At 44.7% G+C, this 24,084-nt stretch overlaps 1 protein-coding gene across 1 annotated transcript in view; it reads left to right on the plus strand.

The window, feature by feature from the left end:
• The window catches only part of ADGRA3 (adhesion G protein-coupled receptor A3), a 451,503-nt gene that overhangs the window by 404,773 nt on the left and 22,646 nt on the right, over positions 1–24,084 (plus strand). Inside the window, exon 17 of the mRNA XM_069631885.1 lies at positions 15,512–15,654. Coding sequence (XP_069487986.1) covers positions 15,512–15,654 — 143 coding nt within the window. The remainder of the gene's footprint in view (positions 1–15,511; positions 15,655–24,084) is intronic.

Genomic DNA, 24,084 nt, shown 5'->3' on the forward strand with positions numbered 1-24,084 from the left:
TAAACTGCACATCCTATAGGAATAACTTGATATTTATAGAATGCTTGTTACCATAGTCTTTGCAGTTACTGCTACGAGTAGTGTTGGTATTATGAGTCCTACTGGCGCTCAGTTTTCTCATCTCAAGGATGTGGGGCACAATTGCTGTTCAGGGGAAAGAAAACATTATACCTTCTGTGGTAAACCTTTGTTCATTTTGCTGGCTTTTGCGGGTTTTGGACTGTATTTTTCCTCAGTCAGGCTTAATCTAATGACTGACAGGGGCTCTGTTTTACGTGTTGTATTAAGTTTCCTCCGGCAGAAGCACCCAAAGCCTGCGCAGGCCAAGGGCACAGTGTTGTGAGCCGCAAGTCTGCAGAGCATGCTGCTCAATCCATGTCCGCTACCTTCTACGCATCAACATCGGACTATGCTTCGCTTTAAAAACTGCTTGCCGATCCCTCTGCGGCAAAGCCCGCGTAGGCCAAGGATGTGTTGTTGTGCTCCGCAGAGCACGCCGCGCGATCCCCGTCTGCTACATTCTATGCATGGCATCGACGTCCGACTACACTTCGCTTTAAAATCTGCTTGCTGAACCCTCTGCAGCAAAGCCTGTGCAGGACAAGGGTGCGATGTTGTGCGCTGCAGAGCACGCGGCTCGATCCCCCTCTGCTGCGTTTGACGCTTCAACATTGGACTATGCTTTGCTTTAAAAGCTGCTTGCTGAACCCTCTGCGGCAAAGCTCGCGGAGGCCAAAGGCGTGGTGTTGTGCACCGCAGGTGTTAGGCACTGCACAATGGCGACTCACAAGGTGAAATCTACGCTCTCCAGCACTCGGTCCTAGCCTGACGCTGCTTCCATGGATGCCCACTACTCTTGGCCCCCAGGTAAGCGCAACAGCGCATCCTCCTTTACCACCCTCCCACCACGCAATATTACCCTCCTACTTCCCATGGCCCGACTCATGCCACCCCATTAGCTTGTCCCCCACCCCCCGCCACCATCTGTTAAGGATTCCAATCGGGCGTCACACACCGGAGAAGGACACTTGGTTTTATGCTGGGATGTGGCGCTCAATAGGAATGCTTTTTCTTTCATTTCAATGAATTCAAATTGAGCCGATACCCGACCCGTTTCACACACCCTTTTTACAAATATCCTGGGTCACAATGGACCATGAACCAGGCAGGTTGGTGATAATACAATATTTATTTATTTTTAGAATTCACAAAAATCACACACATTTTGATGTTGGGCAGCAATCACCAATGGGGTGATAATGACAATGGAAGCAATGCACTTGGTTAATCTTCTATTAGAAGCATCCAAGGCTTCAATTGCAAGGTGGATGGTTATGGCCATCAAGGAGGCGTATGAGGGGCAGTACACGCCCTTTGTCAGCAAACATGCACTCCCATGCTATCAGAGCCAAGGCCACGGCTGTGGCTTTCCAAAGACACGTCATATGGCAGACTGCGTAGGCTACCCCCTCTGCCTTTTGAAAGCACTACTGCTTGGGTGCCAGTGCCAGGTCCGACGCAACATTTGGCCAGGCACTTTTGAAGAACTTGTTTTCTTATGAGGGGCAACTCTCCTCCCTGGGGCTTCATCCAGTTGTAATTGCCCATGCAGTATGGAGGAAAGGGGGCGGGACGTAGGAGTAATTATAAGTTACTCACTGCAATGACTAACATACTCCTAGTCCATAGTCCTCTTTCCTCCATACATCCCACCATCTTCCCCGATGATAAACCTGTCAATCGGCAATTGTAACATTGTTGACGCGTCAAAGGGGAATGAGTGGCACGGTGGGCGGAACAGGGGAGCGCATGATCCCTGGGCAGCGCCCCCACGTGCATCTTAAATTAATGGGGGAAGTCATTTTTTTCTGGTGAAAAGGGTTGTTTCCCATCCCTAGCAAGGGGCGCCCATACAGTATGGAGGAAAGGGGACCATGGACTAGAAGTGAGTAACATATCATTGCTCTCTCGCTCTCTCTCGGGCTCCGGGCAACGTAGAAAGAAAACCAAAGCATATTTAAATACAACAACGTTGTTTGTTTGCTGTGGCTTCAGCTTTGAGTCTCCTGGGCTCTCCCGACCTGGGTTGGGGGAGCCCAGGAGACTCTGGGCTGGGGCCCGAGCAAACATAAATACAATTTATAAATGCTGCAGTTTTGGAGGGAAAACTGCTGCATTTATTTTCCAGTGCTTTTAAAAAAGAAATTTGAAGCACTTACCAGCAGCAGGTTGCGTTGATCCCTGCTCTCAGGCAATAATGAAGCAAAAGCCACCCGCTGGTAGCTTTTGTGTATTACAGCTGTCTGGCTTTTGCTTCATTAGTGCCAAGGGCAGAAATTAACACAAGTACAGGAGGCTCATCCATTTCACAAAATGGATGCCTCCTAGTGCTTTAAATCTGTGACTTTGAGCCTTGTTTGCTCAAACTTCTACATAGCAACTTTCTGGATGACTATTTTTTATATATATTTTTGATGGCCCATCTTTTGAGCCAATAAAGTGTTTGGTGGCACTACTCCATTAATACAAGGGTAGTGGACCCTAATAGTTGTACCGTGACGCTCCGCAAGAAATCACATCGTATTTCAACTGGACAATATACTTTTTATACTAGTGAAACACAGATTCTAGGAACAGCATCAACTTTTAACTCTGACTCGGGATAAAAGTTATTCTAGCGGAGTTGGACCTTTTTGGTGTAATATGCCATTTTACTTAATTTTCAGCTCACTGAAACAGTCTAAGATCGTAAGTACTTATTACACTATTTCTGGATGGCTCAAGGCAGACCCAGGTTAGCTACACCTAAGAACACTTTTCAAGAATGGCACACGGCTATCCTGGGCAGGTAAACCTAATGTTGTAATATACTACTTCAGTTTGCTTTTCAGATCAGTGCAACACAGATTAAGGTAATCAATAACTATTTTAACTTGTTTGAGGATGGCACACAGCTAACACAAGGTAAGTAAAACCTATATACTTTTGTAAGGAGGTGCCAGCAACCTAAAAGAGAACTGACCTAGGCATGTGAAAAGAGAAAAATAATATGAGGCCGGGAATCCCAAAGGAAACATACCAAACACCGGTTACAAAGGAACATACAAAGTACTTTATTTTAAGGTCAAGCAATGACAAAGTCAATGACGAAACGGATAGCTATCGGCCCTCAGTACAACACAACAAACTTCAACGGGGTTCAATGTATTCAGTGAGAGACTGTACATTGGGACATTCAGGCTTTTATACATTTCTCCAGCCTGTTGTCCAGCCCCTTCGCGGGTTAACCATTCCATGAATGTATTACTGGTCTAGGGTCTCTGCCAGGTCAATTCTAATTTATTCATCAGTATGTGCATAGATCAGTTCCGTTGATACAGGTAATCCATTTACATGCAGGTCAACAGAAGGACAAGGTCTCAGTTCACGACCCCAACAAGTGGCCTGTAGGCAAGTTATACATTAGCTGTACAGAGGTCAAAACGACCTAGATTCTATTCGGAATGGCATCTTCCACCATTTTGATGTACAGGGTGACTTTTACACAGCAAGAGAACCTAAAATGGCGGTTTGATTCAAGATGGCGGCTTACATCAATTTGTAAGGTCAAGACCTTGCCGTGGAGAGTTATTCGCGTACAGTTTTAAGCAACTTGGCGTAGGCCAATATACATACAATCATTACAATAGGAGGCATAATTTAATATCCAGTTTGACAGGCAGACTTATTCTAGACAGACTAACAGCAAGTTAGGGGAAACAAGACTCGATTGGGGACACTCCTACAATTATCCTAACAGGAATAATCAAGTGAAACCAACAGCATTACGTTTGGGAATCCAGTTCAAAGGTAAGTTATCCTATCTACTTTGTTCGAATGGCGATACAGTTTCTAAGGAAATTAAGGCTTTGAGAATACTTATTTAAGAAGGCACACAGTTTATTCAGAGTAAGTGAATCCTGTAGATACTTTTCAGAATGGCAGAACATATCTGAAATAACTTTTTGTAACTATTCACTCAGAGTTTAAAGTTACTAACTGATTCACAAGTAAGTAAACTTTAACACTTGTAGTAGTACATAGGTTCTCTGAGGCAGAAGAGAGGCCCTAGTGCTCCAGGAGCCAGCTGGAGGTAGGGTGAGAGAGGGTTTAGTTGCAGGCAAAGTTCAGAATTCCAGAGGAAGACTGTTCAAACAAGTATTTTACTTTTAGTTGAGGATCCAGGAACTTCAGAGAAGCCACCCTAGGAGAATTCCAGCAGTTTCCTAGGTGAACTGGACGAGAGACCTCTCACAGAAAACGCCCCAAAACAACACAGTAATCACAAGAGACTGAAGGTAAGTAAATACCCAAGCCAGCACAGTACCCCAGCACAGAAGATTTTGCAGCAGGACTACTTCAGGATCTGCAGCCAGAAACCCGGTCGTTGAATTCCTTCATCAAGAAGACCGGACACTGGAAGGACTTTTGCAGCAAATATCACGGGTAAGGCTCTAGGCGATGTTTCCTCGTGGCCGGATGTGGCGCCTTTTTCAGTAGCACAGAAGAAGGCAGAATATCGCTGGTTGGATTCTCGTCGTTGGCAAGGTCCAGCACTCTGGTGAGTGGACTTTTGGACCTGATTTGCGTCTCTTGGGGTCCAGCAGGATGGCCACAAAGTTTCAGCGAGATTCGGAAAACTGTGCACCACATAATGAACTGAGGACCCAGGATATTGGGGTACTGCAGCCCTACAAAGACGCAACACGGCCTAGGATGGATCAAAATGCAGGTCGCCTTGAGTCTAGTGGGTCTCACCAGGCTCTTGGGCGAGAGTCGTTCATTTCGGGATCCCCAGGTCGATGGGAAGGAAGGGCTACAGCAGGCTCCAGTTACATAGCAGGCTCTCTGGTCGCTGGAAATAGTCTCAGCTGCGTTTCCTTCATCATCCTCTTCGGTTTTGTTTTGGTTCCAGGGGTCGACTACCTCTTCAGCTTCCAGTATCAGATTTTTATGCAGGAACCCAGCCAAACAGCCTTGCAACATTCAAACTTTGGAGGGGGGGGGGGGTTGGCAATCCTTTCAGGACAGCCAGCTGGCAAGTTTGAACAGGATTCTCACAGACAGGCTGGAAGACAAAGGGCTGCAGAGTTTTGGACTCCTCCCTCACTTCCTGCCTTCAGACTCCTGCCAAAGATAAAAACCACACAAAGAAATGTCCCTCCCTGGAGGTCAGGGGAAGGAACGAGAAAGTAGAAAACGCTAGAATGGCGAAAAAAGAATACATGGTCGATTTTGGTAAAATGAGCACCCATGTGCTGTGGAAACCGCTTGCGGTAAAGGTGCACCATGGGCTGTGGAAACCGATTGCGGTAGTAGGTTAATTGCCACTAGCGATTTAAGTTATGTTTGTCCTGGTAACATAAATGTTACCTTTTAGAATGAGAATGGGGATACATGGTATCTCTCCAGCACTAGGCGCCTCTCTCACTATACAGGTCTCTCAAATCTAGCTGGGGTTCTTTCTCCAATCGCTCTGTGTGATATTAGACTACGTTGATGGGCCTCAACACTGCACTGTATGAAATCGAGATTGCACTGCTAGGACTCCCTCCCACTACAAAGGTCTCTCGTTTAGCAGGGCCTCTGTGCCCAAATTACACTGTGTGTTATTCAGATTGCATTGATAGGCCTCTCTCCCACTATACAGGTCTCTCAAATTTAGCAGGGCCTCTGTGGCCAAATTGCACTGCGTGATACTTTCATTGCATTGGCAGGCCTCTCTCCCACTATTTAGGTCTTTCGGATTTAGTGGGGCCTCTGTACCCAAATTGCATTTTGTGTTGTTTAGATTGCATTGATAGGCCTCTCTTCCACTATACAGGTGTCTCAAATTTAGCTGACCAACTCACTCTCAAGTGAGACAAAAACCACCAGTGTATTACTGTGGAGTGTCACTCTGATTAGGAGCTCACTCATCACAATGCGGAAGTTTGAGCTGTGCCCTTCTTCAACTAGTAGATGCCCTTCCCAAACCCACATAGCTAGCTCACCGCATTGAACCGCCCTCAGGGAGACAAACACTAAAGAGAGCCACCGATAACACCCAACTAAACAACCCTTAACCACCTCCCCATCCCCTCTAAGGACAGGGACTGAACGAGACACCAACTTCAGCGAGAATACCACCTACAGACAGAACCCAAACTAGTACCGGACAGCCTCAAACACCCTCTACTACACCAAAAGACAACCAGACCAAAGCAGGACCAACTGGACATCACCAAAGACTAAACAACTCTCAATCTTATAATGCCGCGCAAACGACCCATTCCAAGGAAAAGACAAAGAGAAGAAAGAACAAACACTCCAGAACAGCAACTAAGAACGACAACTATAGAATACACCCCAACAGACGGGAACACAAATAGAACCTACGCGGAGAGAAGAGACAAATCCCTCTACCTAACTCCATACCTTGCTGACAACTGGCAGTCACAGCAATCCAACCCAATGTTGGAAGCATCTACATCAAACAAACCAACAAAAGCAAGGAGAAGAAAGAGGAACAACACAAAAAACAACAATTACATGACCTATGCGATAGCACCCTACATCACTGAAGCAAGAAGAACCTCCAATCAACAACCACAACTCCCGGCAGACGAACCCGATGAAAACAAAAAAAATACCAAGATAAAACCTAGAAGAACTCTTTGAAGACGCCGGCCCCCCTGAAGCCCACAGCCCAACAAGAGATAGACCAGGAAGAAAACCTCACACCGATTAGAAGACGACCTCAACAAGAAAGTCCAAACCAAACAACACCTCCAAACTTCACTGCAATCTAATAAACGCAAGATCCATGTCAAAACACTCAACAGAGATCTTCGACCTACTCGACGACAACGACATTGACATCTTGTTCATCACAGAAACATTGCTGGATGACGACTACAAAATCACACTCCAAAGCTGCCTTCCAACAAACTTCAAATGCCTGCAAATAAACAGAAAAAACAAAAGAGGAGGAGACATCGCAATAGCATAAAAAGAACACCTGAAAATAAAAACTGATGAACCTCTCAACATCCTCAACTGCGAACCCATGGTAATACACCTCACAGCGGGCCCAAAAACCAACATCACATTCATCCTGGTGTACAGACCCCCAACATATGATGCAACATTCGTCGACAACTTCATAGATGCCATCACCAATTTAGCAATCAACCATGAACACCTTATCATCCTGGGGCACTTAAGTATCTGGTTTGAAGACAATCACGCCAACTCCTAAAACTCACTGATTGAACAACTCACCACCATGAAACTACGATAACTAGTCAAAGGGGCAGCTCAATCGGCAGGATACACCCTCGACGTAATTTTCGCCAATGAAAAACTATCACCACGGCACCGCCAATACAAATACTGTGGAGTGACCATCTCATCATCCCATTCACGATCACTCTGCCTACTCAAATCTGCACCCAACCCCCGAAACTCACAACCACCACAAAAAGAAACTGGAAAAACGTCAAAGAAAGCAACCTATTCGAACAACTGGAATTAACCAAACCCTCAACTACAGAACTAGAGCTAGCTGACCTAGACTGGGAAAGCGGAGATACTACACAAATGGATTGCAGATAGAATAGACCAGATCGCCCCAGAAAAACCGTTCACCCCATCAAAAAAAAATGAGCAATGGCAAAATGGTTCACCCCACTATTGAACGCCATGAAAAAGGAAAACAAAAAAATGGAACTCGAATGGAGGAAAGAATATAACTCAGAAAAAAAACACTGTTCCAGAAACAAATCCGCGGATACAAGAAGGAAATTCAAAAGGCAAAGAGAAGACATTACGATGACCGAATCACCAATGCCACCAACACACAAAAAGAAATGTTTAGCATCATTAAAGAAATGAGAAACCCAGCTGGCTGCGATAACACCCCAACTCCCTCAGAAAAACTATGCAACGACCTGGCAGACCAATTAAAAAAAAATCAATGACATCCGATAAACAATACGAACGAGACCAACCAACCACAACATACAACCTAACGAACCTAACACGGGACCACAACACAACCTCAAAAGCTTTCCTGAAATATCAGCAGAGGCATTCGCAATGCTGGTAAAACAAAGCAAGAAAGCTGGATCACCCATGTCCCCCAGACATCTACAAGTCAATCCTCGCGCAAGGAACACCAGCAAAACATTATATCAACCTTTTAAATCTATCACTAGCAACAGGGATTGTACCGAGGATCTTCAAATCAGCATGCATCAAGCCACTCCTGAAAAACAGAAGTGGTGACGTAGAAGACCTCTCCAATTACAGGCCGATCTCTAACATCCCCTACCCGGCAAAACTTCTAGAAATGTACGTATATAAAATAACCCAAGAACACGTAGAAAAACACCACCTGCTAGACCAAGCTCAAGTCGGTTTCAGACCAGCAAGAGGAATGGAAACGGCACTATTATCCATCTGGGACGACCTCAAAACTAACGCAGACTCAAACACTACCTCAGAAGACATAGGCATAACAGACACAGCACTACTCTGGACCAAATCATTCCTAGCAGACAGAACCGAAACCGTATGGAGTAAACCTTCAAATCCACTCCACGAGTTAACGACTGTGGAGTGCCAAAAGGATCCTCACTATCTTCACTATATTTCAACATTTACCAGACTCCGGTCATCAGAATCTTCAAAAAATATGTTACATGTTACAACTACGCAGATGATACTCAAATCATCTACAAAATCAAAGTCACTGATGCTGATCATTCAACCCTAATCGATTGTCTAAACAAAGTCTTCAACTGGATGAATGCCAACAACCTGAAAATCAACTAGGAAAGACAGAAATCCTGATCGTATCCAAAGGCCAAGAGAACGAAACCACCATCCCGTGGCCTACGGAAATGGGGAACGCACCAACATCATCGAAGGTAGTAAAAAATCTGGGAGTCCTAATGGACAACACCCTAACCTTAGAACCACAAATAAATGTTTCTTCCTCCTCCATACGGCAAGAAGAATTCTACCTTTTCTCTCCTTCACGCACAAAACACTCACTATCATCGCCCTAATCATGTCAAGAATCGACTATGCTAACAACCTCTATCTCGGAATACCAGAATACCTCCTGAAGAAACTGCAACGGATCCAAAACGCAGCAGCAAGACTACTCCTCAAACTATCCAAAAGAGACCACTTCACTCCTGCCCTAAAAACACTACACTGGCTCCCAGTAAAACATTGCATCACCTTTAAAACAATGTACATAACGCACAGGGCAATCAGCGGACAAGGAGCAGAATTCCTACAAAAGAAAATAACAATCTACAAACCAACAAAACCCTCCGATCAAGCAACGAAGTCCATCTGGAACTCAAACCATACCTTAAGAAAAAACTTGGAGGCACCTCCTTCTACCACCTAGCCGCAAAAACCGTGAACAAGATCCCTAAAGAAATAAGAAACACCAAGATCACTTAACATTTAGGAAATCACTAAAAATCTGGCTCTTTAACACCTCAGACTAAACTGAAAACAAAAAAGAGAAAAAGGATGACTAAACTGAAAAGGACACAGACAGCTCCAGAAATGACAAGGAAGCTCCCACGGCACCTGGGCGGGTGACACCGGATAGACTGGAACACAGGCGACACGCACGGAGACAGTCAACTTCCCCAGCCAATCCCACCTAACATCTCCACCCGTTCCTTAGTTACCACCAGATACCACGGTGTTGTGGAATTGTCGAGATATTGGCAATCCACCACACTACCTGACTTCTGGACATAGACAGGTGCACTGGCCACAGGAGTATGAAGGCAGGACAGGGGGGTCTATGAGAGAGCCAGATAGAGGTGGGGGCCAGAGGAGTAAGGAACCTTGGAATGTCAGGTGGACCCAGATCAAGAGAGCCGAATCAGGGGAGACTACACAAGCCCAGCGCCTCAATTCAGGATAGAGATGCCAACTAACCAACTCCACTAACTATTTCCCCTCTGCATACACCTCTCAAACTCCAAACCAAACACAACCAAACCTACAGCACAACAAACCGCACAAACTTCACTACACTGCAACAACAGAACAAAAAGGCACATAGACTTGCACAACAGTACACAACGACTACCGGCTGCAAACACCCCAGGCCCAGCCAACGGACCCACCGGGCTGAGGCTGCCAACAGCACATCACTGCTCTCTTGCACTTTTCCTGCTTCCTCCCACTAAGCCAACCTCCCCTCCTCTTTCAGAGCCGCCAGAGGGCCAGGGGTCCACTCCGGTGGTGATAGTGCGCGGTACAAATGTCCTTTAACATTAGAACATATCCAAAGCACAATTGAATAGGAGCACTTTTTGAATTAAGATAAATGGCACAGAAGTTGAGGATTCCCCCTGCAATGTTCCCTCAACCCACAAATAATCGAATTCTGAGTGGATGGAAAGAAGAAGCAGGGACTCGGGAATAAGAGTCAGCAAACAATCAAAATCTGACCTCGTCTCACAAAATAAGAGGCAAAGGCCTAAAATGACACTCAGATTTGACAAATAATGTGTGTTTAACTAATATACATATTATCGCAGTATTAGGGCTGTTATCACAAAAGCATACAGTTCACAAAGCAGATTGAAATGGAAAATCCGGTGCAGCTGAATTCCACACATGGAAAAGTTGAATTGACACTTTTTTAGCTTTAAATGTAAAAACGTTTTTTTCAAAAAACGGGTGAAAAACACTGAATTGGAATGCAGTTTTTTTGCAGGGGGAGAGATGCACAGCACAGGGACAATATGGAATTGAAAGAAGGGCTATAGGTGAAGAATTGAGAGATTTGGAAGGTAGAATTAGTTTTTTCCTAAAAAAAAAAAAAAAAAAAATAGAGCAATTAAAAAGAGAAAATCTGTTTTAAAAATGAAAGACACATTTTACTTAAACTAGATTATTAAGACTATATTGTTAATGAGGGACACAGTAAGATCCAAGGTTGATTCGTGACATCAACCTTGTCACCCCAGCGTTCAACTTTAAGTGGAAATTAGTTTGACTCAAAATATGACTAAGGGCTTATGATCTACACGAGACAGAATTAATAGAGATGGCACAAGCACTTAGAATGCTCTGTGCACCCTGTCCTTGACTTTCTAACAGTTTTAACAAGTTAGCAGGGTCTGGATAGGATTGCAAAAGAGAGAGGGGGTCTGGGAAACTCTCTACCAGCACAAACACAGCCCACTGACTTGTTCTTGGGTGGTTGGCCCCTGGGAGAGTCTCAACCAAGTCTTTAGCTCACTGTTATTTTCACAGAGAAGAAATGTCCCCGCACATCAGTCTTTGTCCTGCCCAGGGGCAGTCCAGCACCAAAATGCTAGGCAATTTTCCTCTGAACAAGAGTACCACAGCAACCCCATACACGTGTTTCAGCCTAGTTGGGCATCATCAGTGAGGTGAAGCTGTGCCTCTCTAAGAGCAGTGAGCAAGGGGTCCACGTCAGGATTCCCCTGGTAACTTAGGGTAATCCAAGGTTGATTTGCATCATCAACCTTGTCGCCCCAGCGTTCAACTTTAAGTGGAAATTAGTTTGATGACTCAAAATATGACTAAGGTCTTATGATCTACATGAGACAGAATTAATAGAGATGGTGCGAGCACTTAGAAAGTCAAGGACAGGGTGCACAGAGAATTCCAACAGTTTTAACAAGTTACCAGGGTCTGGATAGGATTGCTTAGAGAGTGGAATAAAGACAAAAGGGTCAAGATGGGGAGACTGTGTTTCTCTGGAATGGGGAGATACTCCTATTCCACGGTTGAGTTTTGGGGTTTTGGAACAATCAGGGTTCTGGTCACAAAAGATTCTGATCACTGGATAGCGGGCTTTCCTGGCAAAAGACAGCTGGGCAAAGGTCTGGTCACTGAATGACAAGTACAGCTGGATGCAGGTAGTGGACAAGCCGGTCTGGTCTCGGGATGCTAAAGGTACCACAGCTTTTCCCCTGGTTAATGGGATTTTTGGATCAAGGCCTTTGCTGAGATGGGGTCAGCTATACTTTGGCCTTGCTGGAGTAGAATCCGGTTAGCTATGCTTTGGCCTTGCAGTGGGATCTGGAATCAGCTATGCTTTGGCTTTGCAGTGGGATCTGTAGTCTGGCAGCATGAGTGTAGAACAGGTACGCAGGTGCAGGAAATTCAGGAAAGAGTCTGTCTAGAGTGCTGTCAACCACTCTTATTTATAAGGCATGGTGGCATCATCAGATGTGGTGGGGGCAGGCTTAACTAAACATGCCTCTAAACCACTAGATTTGTCAGGGGTAATGGTTGATGCCTTGCTCTCAGCTGGTTGGGTTTCAAGGGCATAATGTCAGATTTATGATTTTACAATGTCCAGAACCTCCCACAGTTACTTTAGCTAAAATCCAGTTTTGCTATAAATGGCACTTTTGTACAATTGTAGCATCTTAACAAATTACATAAGCTGGTTACATATTTTATGCAGCACATGCCAGTCCAACTCTGCAGTCTGTAAGACATTGTTTCACCCTTCTAATCATTTTTGATCATTTTTAGTGTGAAATATTCAAACTAAAATCCTATAACGTTATCCATGTGTGTGGATTATCTTTGGGCATGTAGGCATTGCAATTTGCAACGGAATCATGTATACTTTCCTTAGAATACCCAATTCTCTGCCATTTCTGTTCCCAATATGGCTGAGAATGCTACAATGTCTTAAATTAAAACCCACGTAATTACAATAAAGCTGTTTAACTTTTTACTTTACTGAAAAGTCTGGTTGCAAAGATAAGTCTCAAAAGTTTCTTAATAAAATGGCTGTTAAAACCAAATGGTCAGCATTGTCCTCCGAATATGGTCATGCCTTTCCAGGCTACCCCCCTTAGCCGTGGGCCGGCATGGAGTTTTGCTTTGAAGCTTCTTGTAGAAGTCACAGGGAGGTGTGATTTTCTTTTTCACATACTCGTGTCTCAGAATTTCTATTGTAGAAGGCCTCAGCCCAGACAAAAGTCTGATGTGTATGTGAACTTACTTTGTCTTGGTCAAAGTTTTCCAACCTAGTAATCATCAGCCAAGCATCCGGGAAGTTTATGGTGTTTCCTTTTGGGGAATCCTTAGCTTAGCCAGTAGGAAAAACCTGTTCTGGAGCTTGCAAAATGCAGCAAATGCAGTTTAAATCCTTATTTTATTTATTTTTGTTATAATTAATCAGAATAAAGCCTGTTGAATAAGATCTCTCGTATATATATTTCACAGCACAAACCCCTTCACATTGCTAGATAATGGCAGGGCCTTATCCAACATACACTTTTAAACAAGTATTTTTCTTTATTTACAAAAGTACATTTAAACATGTGGGGCTGCTAGCATTTTCCTTACAAAAAGGTTCCATCTGAATTTCCCACATTGTTCTGTATCCATAGTTAGCAATGGGTTTAAAACCAGATGCACTGAAATTGACATATGCCCAGAGAGCTGGAGTGTCTTTGAATTATTGATCTTTGACACTTTGTAACTCAAAAATTCAAATGTTTCCTGTGTAGCTGAAGTAAATCTTCTTTTGATTTTCTTTAGATCTGAACAACAGCCTGTCATTCAGGGATACTGCTCTTGTCTGCTAGATCACAATGTGCATGTAGAGGGGCATGGCAAGGTCTCATTTGTAAAAGTATTGTGATGAGGACTCAGAGGAAAAGAGCATCAGAGTGGCATCGTTTTTAAATGTAAATATTTCCCCTTTTCAATGGGAACTTTGGGCTTGCAGCAAAGCAGCGCTGCTTTTTCACTCCCCTTATTTTGTACATGCAAGCAACACACTGGCAGGCATTTTCAGTGTGCCCTCTTGTTCCATCCTTTCCAACATGTGCTTGGCAAGATGGTGCAGCCATCTTTTTGTAGTGCAAAACGCTGTTTTGCCGTGAGGCAGTGGTGCTCACAGGAGCCATCGCAGCCATTTTGCCGTTTCTGCTGAAGTGCAGCTTTGTTATGGAAGGGAGTACAGCTGAGTGGATCAATGTAGCCCACACCCTCACATTAACATGAAACACTGGTCTCCAGCATCACACTAGGAGATCCTGTGCACCCCACGTCGCCCCCACCACCCCGCCTCCTTTCTACACCAGAAACAAATTACTCAGATTAAGCACTTGGCGAACTACACCCACCCCAACCCATGGCTCCGCACAAAACGGCCATGATGCCCCCCCTAAGTGCACCCAGCCAATGAGCCCATCAAATATGCACTGAAAAACGCCAGATCAATCTCAGCTCATGCCCCACAAATTCATGACCTCCCGACATCCAGTGACCTAGATCTTCGAGCCATTACAGAGACTTGGAGACTCCTAGGAGACTAAGCACATGGAGTTTTGGGCACCCCCCTCGTTTCCTGCCCCCGCCAGACACCCTGGAGCCAGAGGCAGGCTTCACTCGTGAATCCTGCCAAAAGCAAAATGAACAAAGGGACCAAACCTGGTTTGGCTCGCAGAGTAAATCTCAAGAAGGACCTTTCCATAAAGAAATGGCGAAAAAAGACCAGGGCCATTTTGACAAAAATGGCACCCATGGGTACTTTACCGTGGCTGCGAACACAACCCGCTTTAAAATCCCATAATGGTAGTAAAAAGTAAACCACTGCCACCAGCCATTCAGTGAAGAAAGGGTAACATAAAAACTTTACATGAGAAGCTAGACAAAGGGGATACGAAGTAACCTCTCCCGCATCCTATTGTAAGATAGTGTGTGCTGGGTCTAGAAACTTACAAAGGTAAGTAAAGTCAATTTCACTTCACTGCTCTTGGAAACAGTAGTTTAACCGAGAGAAGGTATTTCACTCTCTCCAGGTAAAAAACATCAATTCCTCAAAATCCAGCAAAATTGCTGGGGGTCTCTAAGGTAGAGGGAATGAGCACATTTCTGAGAATTCTCCCCAACACTGTGCCGAAGTCACATATGCCCTATGCAGTGTCTTAAACTTTATCAATTTAAGCCTAGCACTGCTGGCCCGCCTGTGTACATTCACGCATGCAAGCCCACTGCTTTTCCGAAAATTTAGCCACCACATCAGCCTCCCATTTTGCCCTACATTGCAGAGGTGCCCTAGGAGTTCCCTGCACTATCGCCCTGACACGAAACCCCATGCTTGACATTGGCTGAACTAACCAGATATTGCAACATTGGTACCATTACCGGTTCCTGCAGGAATGACGGGGTCCTCTGTTGCTATATCTGGCAAACCTAATTCTGCAAAGTTTTTCTGCAATTAATGTCAAAGGCGACTTCCATCCTTGTGCAAACCCATTCATTGGGCACGTGGGGACATTTTCTTGAATGTGAAACCATTTGCGCTTGCACTTTAAATCAGTGTGCACCTCCTTAATGTGACATGTGACAATTGGAGAAATTATTCTTTGACCGCTCTTCTCACTTTTTTTTTTTAAATGTTATATGTAAAACTAGTATTTTGGTTGTTTCGTTTTCCCTGTAGGTTGGAATCATTCTGCATTATTCTACTCTGGCCACTGTTCTGTGGGTTGGTGTTACAGCACGCAATATCTACAAGCAAGTCACCAAAAAGGCAAAGCGGTGCCAGGATTCAGATGAGCCCCCTCCTCCTAGACCAATGCTCAGGTAAAGCTCCTTTTTGTTTAATGAAGGTTTTAGGACTTTCTGTTTCTAATCTGTGCTCCTTAATGGGGTTTCCTTTAGCTTCATTATTTGTGCCCTTCCTTCCATAACTTTAGTGATTTCCATCACTGTGCTTAAGATGTGGCCATCCTAGTGAAATCCTTGTCCTATGGACCCCTTTTACTGTGTCAACAAATTTAAACTTTTGATTATCTTCCTGATCTACTGTTTGGCAAAAAGTCCTCTGAAGTTGTATACTCCTTTGCAACAATTTATCATCCGCACAAACGATTCAGCCATGGTTCGATATCCAATCCTGAAAAAGCTTGTGGGTTAGGCACAGGACAGGCTGTGTTCAAAATGTTCATGGAGCCAAATGGAAGATTTCAAACTTTAGAATTTCCAAAAAGAATATTGATTAATTTTTAAATGCATGCCTTTTTGAAAAAAATAATTGTGGCTAAAGTGAGATGTTGCTGACCTGCCACTGTTATGCATTATTCATTTGAGAGTTCTTTCAGTTCACTTCAGGGAACAATAGTTAAAATATGTACAATATATTCACAGTAAAAAGTGGAGAGCACAAAATTTAAAATACATACTACACCTCAGTTAACTGTTAAAAATCTAGTTTTTGGGCTAGGACTCCTTAACCCCAGAGAAGAACAGGAAAAATGTCCAGGGGCCGGTACGTATGCCCAAAGTAACTTTAGCAGCGTTCCGAGGTGAGTTGAATGTTACATAGATTTGGACTTGACAGCCACTAGGCTAGCTATGTGTCTGGGGAAAATTAAGATTAAAAGCAGTTTACCCCCACAGGTGTGGATTCAGAGAAACCCACTCCAGGGAGGGCCAGAGGAGACTCCAATGAGGATATCCATAGGTAAGTTCAAGAACCAGAGGGGCCTTTGAGGGTCAAGTGTCTTGAATAACTTGCCAGCACAGGACTGAAAGATAGTACTCACAATGTTGTGTCCTCAAGGCAGTACTCGCGACATTGTAACGCCAAAATTCGGTTCCAGGGAGACTGAACAACCCAGTAAGTATAGGGCTCCTTTTCTAAGCGCGATTTACAGGATCCATCATCCAGAGTCCTGAACCCTAGGCCAACAGCGACCCCCAGCAATGAAAAAGAACAAAGGGCCTTCCCATAACAGAACCCATCAAGCAAGCAGTGAGAATTCCTGTGAGGAAGACTCCAGTCGAGGGAACCCTCGACGACCGACTCCCGCGGTTTGGTGGACAACGAAGGGTGTCAGCCCAGCATACAACAATCGCAGCATGGGGATAATGGATGTAGGTGACTCGGGATGACCCAAGGAGCAGATAAGATAAGTGTTGTTGCATTACCCTTCCAGGTGATGGCCGATACCAACAGTAATTCTGGAGACCATGGTGAAAAGCTGTGCCAGCATGGAAGGCTCGATTCAAACCAAAGTGTAGTCAAGAGGCAGACTCTAGAAGCCCGGAATGGACTTCTTGGATCTGAAAACCCTAACCGGGATATGCCTAAATCACTGCATCCAGCCAATATAGCCAGAGGAGGACCCAACAATGCACACATTGCTGGAAATGGCAGAAGACTCCTTTAGCGGGTCAGCAGACCTGCTTCTTCTGGAAAAACCAGTAACAAGCTAGCTAGCATGGGCACTTAATTTCCACTACTTGGGCTGGCCAAATCAATCCCACCAATCCATAAGGGGGGCTAGAGACAAAGGGGTGTGGTTGGCCAGTAGAACTACTCTGCTCAGACCACCCCCACAGGATGTGTGTGGGAGAGCCCAGAGACTGGGCAGAACAGTCACTGTAAGCGTACAAGGCGTACATTGTGGTTCATTCGAACAAAGAAAGCCCTAAAAAACAAAAGGGCTGCACGCAGCAGTTGTAAAAACACATTGTTACTCCAATGGCTACTAAAGTTACCTTGGACCACCAATGCATTTGAAAAGGGAGTTCACCTCTAGTGAAGCCAAAACTAAAAGAACAAGCTGCCATAAGCCTACTCCAAAAATACTATTTGGCATGAAGGACTTTTGGTGCGACCCGTGGCTATATACCCTAAGTGTATCAGTGTTGCTATGGCAAGGAGACTTCAGTAGAAGTCCCTCTGGCGACCATAAATGGGTTGCTTATGCAAAAATAAAGGGGTGGGGGACGACAGTGTTTTTGGAGCCCTAAGAAATGTCTCTTGAATCCCTAAAATAGGAATTCTGTTTTAACACCACACATGCCTATTAACATGTGCCGTTCGTTCCTTCTAATGTCTTCAATTATACCACACTTTATACACGTTTTCTGTCTTTTGTAACATTCATGCCCGTGAAAGCACATGTTTTTGCATTCCACACCTTTAAAACACATTATGCCCTCTTGCAGAACCTTTCTTCGATCTTTTGTGCGCTCTATGCATTCTAATACACTTTTATGCCTTCTTACGTCAAGGAATTATATAACTTTAAAGCACATTACATAGCACACCACAATGCAACATAGTGTGCTTACTAGAAAAGGCTGTTGTCACAACACATACCATACACTAACTTTGACGTTGTTTGAATAGTAGCCTCGCTTTTTTACCTTTTGGTAAAATCCTGTCTTTAAGGACATATCACACAGGACGAAATCATGCACATGCTATAACACATATATTGCACATTAAACAACACTTCACTCAAAACATATAATACACATAACCTATTACAAACAACATGCTGTATAGCTCTCACCACAGAATCCACAAGCACAACAAGAAAATATAAAATGCACATAACACCACACAACAGGCATACTTCACTTCCCACTCCTCCCTCCTTTTCCCCCTCCACCCTCCCAAATCTTCTTCTCAATTCTTGCTCCCTCTCCTCTTTGTCTCTTCCCTCCTACCCCTCTTCCCACCATCCTCCTTTGTTTCCCAATACTCTGGCCAACTCCATGTATCCCTCTCCTGTGAGAAGGGGATGAACAGTGAGCAACAGGAGTGTGGGCGTTTCAGGTAGGGGAGCGTGGGTATGCACCTTGACAGAAGTCCTGAAAAGTGCACATCTGGTCTGCGCATTGTATGACTGAAATGGATGAAACTGGGTGCTGGACTCTGGCCCAATAAATATGCCTGCCATCATATGTCTTGTTGCTGAGCAGATGCTGGCTGTTCATGATTAGATGGTCCTTACCTGTTTCAATTGGAGGGCTCACCCTCAGCCTGAATTTAGGTTCAGGATCCTGAGCCATTCTGAATGTCAAGCATCCATTTAGAAGGACCAGCAGAGCGGTGCTGGGTGACTGGTGCTTCGGCCAGTATTAGCTCGCCCAAACACTGGGGACTGAAGCTCTACTTTCTCTACTGGGGAGAATGCTCCTTTGGACTGGTGGAATGAACCAACCTGAAGTCCTTTTTGCTGTTCCGAAACATGAGTCGCAGTGCTGTCACAGCTATTCTTGTGGAGTAAAAACCATTAGTTACTTTTTAGATTACTTTCTGTAGTACAGTGTAGTAGACCCTAGCAGTTGTACCGTGACATCCCATAGTAAACAAACTTGCCAATATACTTTTCTGATTAGTGGGACACTTATTTTAGGGACAGTATATACCTCGACTGCTTTTGTGGTAACAGTTCTACTAGGGGAGTAAAACCTTTTGGTGTAATATACAATTAGAGGTACTTTCTAGATCCGTGCACCACAGATTGAGGTAAGCAACAACTCTTTAACTTGTTTTAGGATGGCACACAGCTAACACAAGAGAAGTAAAACATATATACATTTTAAAGGAGCGATCAGCAACTTAAAAGGTAAGTATAACCTAGGGCAGACTTAGTCTGGACAGGCTAACAGCAAGACCTAATTGGGGACACTCCTACATTTAGCCTAACAGGAATAGTAAGTAGAACCAACAGCATTACATTTGGGGAAGAAACACTGCCAATTCATAGCTGATTAACTTAACCGACATCTACATTGTTAGAATGGCAAAAAAGTTTCTAAGGAAAGTAAGACTTTACATATACTTTTCAGAATTGCAGAAAAATTCTGTTAAGTAAAAAACCTGTACATATACTTTTACAAGTGGCAGAACATGTTCAAGGTAAGTAAGAACTTTTGTAACTGTTCACTTTACGAGCTGAAGTTGCCAACTAGCTATTTTACAAGTACACTTTTCAACACTTTTTTTTTACTTTTCATGGCAGACCTCTTTTAAAATCCAGCACTTCCCTATTCCATGGTATGAGTTCTCTCAGATTCAGAAGGATCATAGTGGTCTAGTCTAAGAGCCGGCTGTAGGGAGGGTGAGATGGGGCTCAGTTGCAGGCAAAGTCAGAGGAAGACTGTTCAAACAAGTAAGTATTCTACTTTCAAAGTTGGGGATCCCGGGACTTCAGAAAAGACACCCTAGGAGGATTCCAGCAGGGGCCTGGGTGATCTGGACGAGAAGACTCCCAATCGCAGGAATCACCCCAAAGCTTCACAGGAATCGCAAGAGATTTAAGGTGAGTAATACCCAAGCCAACACAGTACCTTGGCACAGGAGAAGAGTTTGCAGCAGACTTCAGGATCTGCAGCCACAAACCCGGTCACTGAATTCCTTGTGAAGCCTGAAGACAGGACCCTGGGAGGACTTTTGAAGCAAGGATCAACAGGGAATGCTCCAGGCAAGAGTTTCTTCGAGGCTGGATGTGGTTCTGTGGTGTTGGCGCCCTTTGAGGAGCCAGAAGACTGAATATCACTGGTTGGATTCTCGTCATCTGCCAGGTCCAGCACTTCAGACTTTCGGACTTGAAAAGTCATCAGCAAGATTAGGAATACGGAATACGGAAGCCTGGGCACCGCACAATGGCTCGATGTCCCAGGGTATTGGTATTGCAGCCCTGTAAGGTTGCAGCATGACGTGGGATAGCCCAAAATGCAGGTCTACTTTAGTCTAGTGGGGCTCTGGGTCGGGGACGTCATTTTCGGAGTCTCCGGGTTAGTTGGAAGGAAGGAGAACGGCAGGCTCCAGTTACACAGCAGGCTCTCCCGTCGACGAAAATAGTCTCGGCTGTGTTTTCTTCAGGTTTTGGTTCCAGTGGTAGACTCTCTTCAGCTTCCAGGATCTGACTTTTATGCAGGATCCCAGCCAATCAAACCGCCATGCAACATTCAAACTTGGGAGGGGGGGGCGGGGGTTTGAACTGGATTCTCGCATTCAGACTGGAAGACAAATGGCTGCAGAGTTTTTTGGACTCCTCCCTCGCTTCCTACTTTCACAGACACTCTGTGGAGCCTGGGAGGGGAATTCACAGGATTCCCGCTGAAGACAACATTTTCACACATGATTTTCCCACCCTGGAGGTCAGGGGGAGGAATAAGAAAGGACAAGAACACTGAAATGGCGAAAAAAGAACGCAGCCATTTTGGTAAAATGAGCACGCATGGGTGCCTTTACCGGGTGTTAGGCAAAATTGTATGCAGTAACCTTTGGGTGCTCCAAAACAACCCTGACCTCCTGGCAATAGGAACCTAATCTTTGGTATAAGGCTGTACTACACAAGTTGGTAGCGTGTTGAGCAGCCAGACCTATCTCAAGAGGGGTCAGTGTGAGCTGTAGGGGAGTTGCACATAGATTCACAGTGACAAGTATTCAAATAAACTTACACACCAGGTTTCTTGATTAAGGAATTATTAATTAGTAAGCCTTCTTCAGAAGGGGCAATATAGTAATAGCACACATATACACGCCAAAACACCAACTCTTAGTTTCTCTAGATCAGCAAATACCCATTTGGGATGGCACACAGACGCTTCCTACACCCTACGGTGACTTAAATAGCTAGGACACTGTGGACATTAATATATCACTGTTGCGTTTAGAGCAATACTTAGAAGTAGGTCAAAGAAAAAGGTTATTGGAACAAAACACTCACAAATATTTTGAAGCAGGTAAGTACGTTTGGTAACCCCCAATGCAAAGTAAGTTAAACCCTTCCTAGAAGGAAGACACTACACAAAGATAGAGGGAATAAGGGTCATTCAGGGAGCCAGGCCAGGCCAAAGTCAATTAGACAAAAGTCTAGTTGATCTGAAGCACTTCTTGTAGGTAGGTAAAAGTCTTGCACAATGTTTTAGAAGTCTTTGTAGAAAAGCAGGGCGACAAGCTGATTAGGCTTGTGAGGTAAAAGAAGCTGTTAGCAACTCTACAGAAGCAACCAAGACCAGTCTCAACTGAGAACAAGTGAGGTTACACAACAAGAGGGAAGGTTTCTTAGACTTTACATTACCTTTTAGGTTAGAAGAAAAACTGTTCAGCTGGCTTCTGTTCCTGTGCAGCTCTGCAGATCCTGTGTTCCTGGGCCTCAGTTGTGGGGACAAGAGGGAGGACGATTGGAGGACTCCTGCACTGCAACGGGACGGTCGGTGACAGAAAAGGACCAACTTCTATTCAGTGGCATTTTGCGGTCTCAGCTCCTCGCGTCTCAGAAAATAACACCACCGCGGGCTCCTGGCTGTTGAGATGGGTTTTCCTTGCATCTGGCGTCCAGCACTCTGTTGAGGTGGCTCAGGCTGGGTCAGTCCTGCTTCCTGTGTGTCCGGAGGATCTTCTTGGAGCTCTTGGCCAACTTTAAAGCAATGCAAACAAACTGGTGTTCCTCTCCCTGGCTCTTCGGCTCCAGCAGCGACTGCAGTGGAAATACAACCAGCTTCGAGAGGATGTCCAGGTGCCTTACTTTGGAGTTGATTAGTTGAGACGAATTTGGAGCTTCAGCACAGCAGCAGGGCTTCACCGGGCAAACCAACGGTCCAGGAGTTGCAGCAGGCATCCAAGTTCTTCTTCGGATTCCTTTGTCCAGTGGTCGACTCTGCCTTCCAAGCCAAAAAGCCTTGCTTTTTATGCAGGTTTCTCCCATTCATTCCAGCCAAGCTTTCAGTCACCCAGCAAGGGTGGCTGTCCTTGCCGGCATTGAGCCGGCCAATCACCTATGGGTGCATTCCTGCTCCTAGGAGACTAAGCACAGGAAGTTTCGGGCACCTCCCGCGCTTCCTGCACCCGCCAGACACCATGGAGCCAGAGGCGGGTTTTACTTGCGAATCCCGGCAAAGACAAAACAAAGGGACCAAACTTGGTTTGGCGCGCAGAGAAAATCTCAAAAAGGACCTTTCCACAAAGAAACAGCGAAAAAAGAATGCGGCCATTTTGACAAAAATGGCACCCCTGGGTTCTTTACTGCAGCTGCGAACGCAGTTCGCGGGAAAAGCTCACCATGGTAGTAGCAAGTAAACCTCTTGCCACCAGCCATTCATAGAGGAAAGGGTAACAAAATGGTTGCATGAGCAACTAGACAAAGGGGATACTAAGTAACCCCTCCAGCACCCTATTTTAAGATTGTGTGTGCTGGGTCTAGAAAGTTACAAATGTAAGTAAAGTTAATTTCACTTCACTGCTCTTGTAAACAGTAGTTCATCCAAGAGAAGGTTTTTAAACCTTTGTGAAATCTGAAAGACTTCCCTGTGCCACTGCACTGAAGGTGCTGTGTGACACAATGTAAGATTATGCCTATGGAGTTTTTCACACTCCATACTTAATAAAGAACCACAGAGTTCAAATCACATTAAAAATACATGAGTGGGAAAAAGGTTCTCACTCTCTCCAGGTTAAAAAATCAAAGTCCTCAAAATCCAGCAAAGTTGCTGGGGTCTCTAAGGTAGAGAGGAATTAGCAAATTTCTGAGAATTCTCTCTAACACCGGGCTGTGGAAATAGCCTGTGGTACAGGTGCACTGAATTAGTAAAAAGTTTCACTACCACCAGCCATTAAAGGTAAGCTTGTCCCTGTAACAGAAATGTTGCTGTTACAATGTATCCCCTTTCTTCTTCTCCAGCACTCCCCATAAGGTGGGGTGTGCTGGTTTCACGTAACAAAATGTAAAAGGGATCCAAAGGGATCCAATGATCCTTTCTACCCTTGGGAACTCTAGTTCTCGCAATGTTAGCCTGAGAAAGTTAAAAGGGAGCCCCAAGGGAAACCCTGTGTTAGGGAGAATTCTTCAGCTCCCAGCTGTCAGGGCCGTCGATGGTCAAGTCTCGTTTCACTCGAAAGTCTCTTTCCTTCGAGGAGCTGACATGTTCAAATAACAAAACGAAAGTTCCTTTTAACAAATGAAAAGTTTGTTTCCAATGTTAGCTGGGTGATGGGTTCACCCCTGGTTCCCCCTCTTCTGGGCACTGACCCTTTCTCTATTGTATTCCACAAATCATATTTGTCTTCTTAAACAGTTCCACACGCACTGTTTCTTGGGACTTTAGACTTTGCCCCTCTTGAAAATCGCTTCCTTTTGCTTTCTCTCAATGCAGGATTCACTCCCCTTGCTTTCCTACTTGCGTAGATAAGTCTTTCGATTGTACCAGGATTTTACTAGACCTCCTGTATGACCACTTTGACCTCTTTCTGCGACTCTCCTACTG

The sequence above is a fragment of the Ambystoma mexicanum genome, chromosome 6q (assembly GCF_040938575.1).
Source record: "Ambystoma mexicanum isolate Mex_15411 chromosome 6q, UKY_AmexF1_1, whole genome shotgun sequence".
NCBI lineage: Eukaryota > Metazoa > Chordata > Amphibia > Caudata > Ambystomatidae > Ambystoma > Ambystoma mexicanum.